A 7,500-nucleotide genomic window follows, 5' to 3' on the forward strand; every position below is an offset into this window, starting at 1 on the left:
CCTACATCTTACCTCCTAACTCCTACATCTTACCTCCTAACTCCTACATCCTACCCCCAACTCCTCTTTGTGGGTCTCTGGTTAAATCACAGACATGACCAGGACCAGACCAGGACCAGACCAGGACCAGACCAGGACCAGACCAGGACCCAAAATAGGTTAGGGTTTTGGGAGGGGCTGTGTTTGTGGTTTCACTTCCTCTAAGGACTCTGCCAAATTAAAAGCCTGGCTCACTCCCTGTTCAGCTCTAACTCACCAGAACCAGGACTAGACCAGGACTAGACCAGGACTAGACCAGGACTAGACCAGGACTAGACCAGACCCAGGTCATATGTGTGTGTGTATCATAGATGTTCTCATTTGTGTTTTTTAGGATGTAACGTGACAATCCACAACCGCTGCAGAGACAGTCTGCCCTGCTGCACCAAGATGAAGCAGAAGGTAAGACCAGGACTAACCCAGGACTAAACCAGGACTGGACCAGGACTGGACCAGGACTATACCAGAACTAAACAGGACCAGACCAGGTCTAGACCAGGACTGGTCCAGGACTTTAATGGTTTGTTTGTGTGTTTGTTTTTGCAGCAGACAAAGTTGACGTTGTCTAGGAACAGTTCAGCTCTTCAGACCGTCTCCATGAGAACCAAAAGTCAGTCACATGTCCTCTCCTCCTCTTCCCCCTCTCCTCCTCTCCTCCTCTCTCCTCCTCCTCTCCTCCTCTCCTCTCTCTCCTCCTCTCCTCCTCTCCTCCTCCTCCTCCTCTCCTCCTCCTCTCTCCTCCTCTCTCCTCCTCCTCTCTCTCCTCTCTCCTCCTCTCTCCCTCCTCCTCCTCTCTCCTCCTCTCTCCCTCTCTCCTCCTCTCCTCCTCCTCTCTCTCCTCCTCCTCCTCCTCTCTCCTCCTCTCTCCTCCTCCTCCTCCTCTCCTCCTCCTCTCTCCTCCTCTCCTCCTCTCTCCTCCGCTCAGCTTCTCTCCTCTCTCCTCCTCTCTCCTCCTCTCTCCTCTCCTCTCTCCCTCCTCTCTCTCTCTCTCTCCCTCCTCTCTCCTCCTCTCTCTCTCCTCCTCTCTCCTCCTCCTCCTCTCTCCTCCTCTCCTCTCTCTCTCCTCTCTCCTCCCTCTCTCCTCCTCCTCCTCCTCCTCTCTCCTCCTCCTCTCCTCCTCTCCTCCTCCTCTCTCTCTCCTCACCTCTCCTCCTCCTCTCCCTCTCTCCTCTCCTCTCCTCCTCTCCTCTCTCCTCCTCCTCTCTCCTCCTCTCTCCTCTCTCTCTCCTCCTCCCTCTCTCCTCCTCTCCTCTCTCCTCTCTCCTCTCTCCTCTCTCTCTCCTCCTCTCTCCTCTCTCTCCTCTCCTCTCTCCTCTCCTCCTCCTCCTCCTCTCTCCTCCTCCTCCTCCTCTCCTCCTCTCTCCTCCTCTCCTCCCTCTCTCCTCTCTCCTCTCTCTCTCTCCTCCTCTCTCCTCCTCTCTCTCCTCCTCTCCTCCTCTCCTCTCCTCCTCTCTCCTCCTCTCTCTCCTCTCTCCTCCTCTCTCTCTCCTCTCTCTCTCTCCTCTCTCCTCCTCTCTCTCCTCTCCTCCTCCTCCTCTCCCTCTCTCTCTCTTCCTCCTCTCCTCCTCTCTCCTCCTCTCCCTCCTCTCTCCTCTCTTCCTCTCTCCTCCTCTCTCCTCTCTCCTCTCTCCTCTCTCTCCTCCTCTCTCTCCTCTCTCCTCCTCTCTCCTCTCTCCTCCTCTCCTCTCTCCTCTCTCTTCCTCTCTCTCCTCCTCTCTCCTCTCTCTCTCCTCTCTCTCTCTCTCTCTCTCCTCCTCTCTCCTCTCTCTCCTCCTCTCTCTCTCCTCCTCTCTCTCCTCCTCTCCCTCCTCCTCCTCTCCTCTCTCCTCCTCTCCTCCTCTCCCTCTCCTCCTCTCCTCCTCTCCTCCTCCTCTCCTCCTCCTCTCCCTCTCTCTCCTCTCTCCTCCTCTCTCCTCTCCTCTCTCTCTCCTCCTCTCTCCTCTCCTCTCTCCTCCTCCTCTCTCCTCCTCTCTCCCTCTCTCCTCCTCTCTCCTCCTCTCCTTCTCTTCCCTCTCTCCTTCTCCTCTCTCTCCTCCTCCTCTCCGTCCCTCTCTCCTCCTCTTCCCTCTCTCCTCTCTCTCCTCCTCTCCTCTCCTCTCCTCCTCTCCCCTCCTCTCCTCCTCCTCCTCTCTCCTTCCTCTCTCCTCCTCCGTCCCACTCTCCTGGCCACATGTGTGACATCCCTCTCTCCTGCCCTCTGTAGGTCAGATGTTGAAGGAGCGTCCGGCGTCTGCGATTTACCCGTCTGACCTGAGGTTGTCCAAGCGCGTGCGCTCGGGTCTGTCTCTGTCCAAGAGCGTCTCCACCAACAACATCGCCGGGTGAGTGCAGGGCCACGAGGGAGGCCAGGAGGGGGCGCCGCGTCCTCCGGAGGACACGAGGGGGCGCCGCGTCCTCCGGAGGACACGAGGGGGCGCCGCGTCCTCTGGAGGCCACGCCGTGTTCACCGGAGGACACAAGGGGGCGCCGCGTCCTCCGGAGGACACAAGGGGGCGCCGCGTCCTCCGGAGGACGTGACACCCCCTCGTGTCCCCAAGGGGGCGTATTTATATATGTGTGTGTGTGTATTTATATGTGTGTGTGTGTGTGTATTTGTGTGTATTTACATGTGTGTATTTGTGTGTATTTACATGTGTGTGTATTTGTGTGTATTTACGTGTGTGTGTGTGTATTTGTGTGTATTTACATGTGTGTATTTGTGTGTATTTACATGTGTGTATTTGTGTGTATTTACATGTGTGTATTTGTGTGTGTGTGTATTTACATGTGTGTATTTGTGTGTATTTACATGTGTGTATTTGTGTGTATTTACATGTGTGTATTTGTGTGTGTGTGTGTATGTGTGTATTTGTATGTGTGTATTTGTGTGTGTGTGTGTGTATTTGTGTGTATTTACATGTGTGTATTTGTGTGTGTGTGTGTATTTGTGTGTATTTACATGTGTGTATTTGTGTGTATTTACATGTGTGTATTTGTATGTGTGTATTTGTGTGTGTGTATTTGTGTGTATTTACATGTGTGTATTTGTGTGTATTTACATGTGTGTATTTGTATGTGTGTATTTGTGTGTGTGTATTTGTGTGTATTTACATGTGTGTATTTGTGTGTGTGTGTATTTACATTGTGTGTATTGTATGTGTGTATTTGTGTGTATGTGTGTATTGTGTGTATTTACATGTGTGTATTTGTGTGTATTTACATGTGTGTATTTGTGTGTGTGTGTATTTGTGTGTATTTACATGTGTGTATTTGTATGTGTGTATTTGTGTGTGTGTGTGTGTATTTGTGTGTATTTACATGTGTGTATTTGTATGTGTGTATTTGTGTGTGTGTGTGTATTTGTGTGTATTTACATGTGTGTATTTGTGTGTATTTACATGTGTGTATTTGTATGTGTGTATTTGTGTGTGTGTGTGTATTTGTGTGTATTTACATGTGTGTATTGTGTATTTGTGTGTATTTACATGTGTGTATTTGTGTGTGTATTTACATGTGTGTATTTGTGTGTATTTACATGTGTGTATTTTGTGTGTATTTGTGTGTATTTGTGTGTGTGTGTGTATTTGTGTGTATTTACATGTGTGTAATTTGTGTGTATTTACATGTGTGTATTTGTATGTGTGTATTTGTGTGTGTATGTGTGTATTTGTGTGTATTTACATGTGTGTATTTGTGTGTATTTAAATGTGTGTATTTGTATGTGTGTATTTGTGTGTGTGTGTGTATTTGTGTGTATTTACATGTGTGTATTTGTGTGTGTGTATTTGTGTGTATTTGTATGTGTGTATTTGTGTGTGTGTGTGTATTTGTGTGTATTTACATGTGTGTATTTGTGTATGTGTGTGTATTTGTGTGTGTGTGTATTTGTGTGTATTTACATGTGTGTATTTGTGTGTGTGTGTGTATTTGTGTGTATTTACATGTGTGTATTTGTGTGTATTTACATGTGTGTATTTGTGTATGTGTGTATTTGTGTGTGTGTGTGTGTGTGTGTATTTACATGTGTGTATTTACATGTGTGTATTTGTGTGTGTATTGTATTGTACATGTGTGTATTTGTATGTGTGTATTTGTGTGTGTGTGTGTGTGTATTTGTGTATTTGTGTATGTGTGTGTATTTGTGTGTATTTACATGTGTGTATTTGTATGTGTGTATTTGTGTGTGTGTGTGTGTGTATTTGTGTGTGTGTGTGTATTTGTGTGTATTTACATGTGTGTATTTGTATGTGTGTGTATTTGTGTATTTGTGTGTATTTGTGTGTGTGTGTGTATTTGTGTGTGTTGTGTATTTGTGTGTATTTACATGTGTGTATTTGTGTGTATTTGTGTGTGTATTGTATGTGTGTATTGTGTGTGTATTGTGTGTATTTGTGTGTATTTGTGTGTGTATTTGTGTGTATTTACATGTGTGTATTTGTATGTGTGTATTTGTGTGTGTGTGTGTATTTGTGTATTGTGTATTTACATGTGTGTATTTGTATGTGTGTATTTGTGTGTGTGTGTGTATTTGTGTGTATTTGTGTGTGTGTGTGTATTTGTGTGTATTTACATGTGTGTATTTGTATGTGTGTATTTGTGTGTGTGTGTGTATTTGGGTGTATTTGTGTGTGTGTGTGTATTTGTGTGTATTTACATGTGTGTATTTGTATGTGTGTATTTGTGTGTGTGTGTATTTGTGTGTATTTGTATGTGTGTATTTGTGTGTGTGTGTGTGTATTTGTGTGTATTTACATGTGTGTATTTGTGTGTGTGTGTGTATTTGTGTGTATTTGTATGTGTGTATTTGTGTGTGTGTGTGTGTATTTGTGTGTGTGTGTGTATTTGTGTGTATTTACATGTGTGTATTGTATGTGGTGTATTTGTGTGTGTGTGTGTATTTGTGTGTGTGTGTGTATTTGTGTGTGTGTGTGTATTTGTGTGTATTTACATGTGTGTGTATTTGTGTGTGTGTATTTGTGTGTGTGTGTGTGTGTATTTGTGTATTTACATGTGTGTATTTGTGTGTGTGTGTGTGTGTGTGTGTGTATTTGTATGTGTGTATTTGTGTGTGTGTATTTGTGTGTGTGTGTATTTGTGTGTATTTACATGTGTGTATTTACATGTGTGTATTTGTGTGTGTGTGTGTGTATTTGTGTGTATTTACATGTGTGTATTTGTGTGTATTTACATGTGTGTATTTACATGTGTGTATTTACATGTGTGTATTTGTGTGTGTGTGTGTGTATTTGTGTGTATTTACATGTGTGTATTTGTATGTGTGTATTTGTGTGTGTGTGTATTTGTGTGTATTTGTATGTGTGTATTTGTGTGTATTTACATGTGTGTATTTGTGTGTGTATTTGTGTGTATTTGTATGTGTGTTTTTATGTGTATTTGTGTGTATTTACATGTGTGTATTTGTGTGTGTGTGTGTATTTTGTGTATTACATGTGTGTATTTGTGTGTATTTTCATGTGTGTGTATGTGTGTATTTGTATTGTGTGTGTGTGTATTTGTGTGTGTGTGTGTGTATTTGTGTGTGTATTTGTGTACATGTGTGTGTATTTGTGTGTATTTACATGTGTGTGTATTTGTATGTGTGTGTTATTTGTTGTGTGTGTGTGTATGTATTTGTGTGTATTTACATGTGTGTATTTATTTCATGTGTGTATTTGTATGTGTGTATTTGTGTGTGTATTTGTGTGTATTTACATGTGTGTATTTGTGTGTATTTACATGTGTGTATGTTGTATTTGTGTGTGTGTGTGTGTGTGTGTGTATTTGTGTGTATTTACATGTGTGTATTTGTGTGTATTTGTGTATTTACATGTGTGTATTTGTATGTGTGTATTTGTGTGTGTGTGTGTATTTGTGTGTATTTACATGTGTGTATTTGTGTGTATTTACATGTGTGTATTTGTATGTGTGTGTATTTGTGTGTGTGTGTGTGTATTTGTGTGTATTTACATGTGTGTATTTGTGTGTATTTACATGTGTGTATTTGTATGTGTGTATTTGTGTGTGTGTGTGTGTGTGTATTTGTGTGTATTTACATGTGTGTATTTGTATGTGTGTATTGTGTGTGTGTGTGTATTTGTGTGTATTTACATGTGTGTATTTGTATGTGTGTATTTGTGTGTGTGTGTATTTGTGTGTATTTTGTGTGTATTTGTGTGTGTGTGTGTGTGTGTATTTGTGTGTGTGTGTGTATTTGTGTGTATTACATGTGTGTATTTGTGTATTTGTACATGTGTGTATTTGTGTGTGTATTTGTGTGTGTGTGTGTGTGTATTTGTGTGTATTTACATGTGTGTATTTGTGTGTGTGTGTGTATTTGTGTGTGTTGTATTTGTGTGTGTATTTGTGTGTGTGTGTGTATTTGTGTGTATTTACATGTGTGTATTTGTGTGTATTTACATGTGTGTATTTGTATGTGTGTATTTGTGTGTGTGTGTGTATTTGTGTGTATTTACATGTGTGTATTTGTGTGTGTGTGTGTATTTGTGTGTATTTGTATGTGTGTATTTGTATGTGTGTATTTGTGTGTATTTACATGTGTGTATTTGTGTGTATTTACATGTGTGTATTTGTATGTGTGTGTGTGTGTGTGTGTGTATTTGTGTGTATTTACATGTGTGTATTTGTGTGTATTTACATGTGTGTATTTGTATGTGTGTATTTGTGTGTGTGTGTGTATTTGTGTGTATTTACATGTGTGTATTTGTATGTGTGTATTTGTGTGTGTGTGTGTATTTGTGTGTATTTACATGTGTGTATTTGTGTGTATTTACATGTGTGTATTTGTATGTGTGTATTTGTGTGTGTGTGTGTATTTGTGTGTATTTACATGTGTGTATTTGTATGTGTGTATTTGTGTGTGTGTGTGTATTTGTGTGTATTTACATGTGTGTATTTGTATGTGTGTATTTGTGTGTGTGTGTGTATTTGTGTGGACTTACATGTGTGTATTTGTGTGTGTGTTGCAGGGCCGGGGACGAGGCCGTGGGGCTGCGCAGGATTCTTTCTCAGTCTTCAGAGTCTCTAAACTTCAGGAGCAGAACTTTGTCCATGGAGAGTCTCACAGATGAAGGTACACAGCGCCACCTGCTGGACACCACTGTGTGTGTGTGTCTGTGTGTATGTCTCATGTGTCTCGTGTGTGTGTGTCTCGTGTGTGTGTGTCTCGTGTCTCGTGTGTGTGTGTGTGTCTCATGTGTCTCGTGTGTGTGTGTCTCTGTGTCTCGTGTGTGTGTCTGTGTGTTCATGTGTCTCATGTGTGTGTGTGTCTCGTGTGTATGTCTCATGTGTCTCGTGTGTGTGTGTCTCGTTGTGTGTATGTCTCATGTGTGTCGTGTGTGTGTGTCTCATGTGTCTCGTGTGTGTGTGTATGTCTCATGTGTCTCGTGTGTGTATGTCTCATGTGTCTCATGTGTGTGTGTGTCTCATGTGTCTCATGTGTGTGTGTCTCATGTGTCTCGTGTG

The 7,500-nt window shown here is 42.6% G+C and overlaps 1 protein-coding gene across 1 annotated transcript in view; it reads left to right on the plus strand.

The window, feature by feature from the left end:
- Positions 1–7,500, plus strand: part of LOC110153610 (rho guanine nucleotide exchange factor 2-like) — a 25,649-nt gene that overhangs the window by 4,085 nt on the left and 14,064 nt on the right. The window contains exons 4-7 of the mRNA XM_055163958.1: positions 351–441; positions 586–649; positions 2,243–2,360; positions 7,005–7,108. Coding sequence (XP_055019933.1) covers positions 351–441; positions 586–649; positions 2,243–2,360; positions 7,005–7,108 — 377 coding nt within the window. The remainder of the gene's footprint in view (positions 1–350; positions 442–585; positions 650–2,242; positions 2,361–7,004; positions 7,109–7,500) is intronic.

Source organism: Boleophthalmus pectinirostris, unplaced genomic scaffold, assembly GCF_026225935.1.
Source record: "Boleophthalmus pectinirostris isolate CB_2022bp ecotype Guang Dong unplaced genomic scaffold, ASM2622593v1 HiC_scaffold_6, whole genome shotgun sequence".
Classification (NCBI taxonomy): domain Eukaryota; kingdom Metazoa; phylum Chordata; class Actinopteri; order Gobiiformes; family Gobiidae; genus Boleophthalmus; species Boleophthalmus pectinirostris.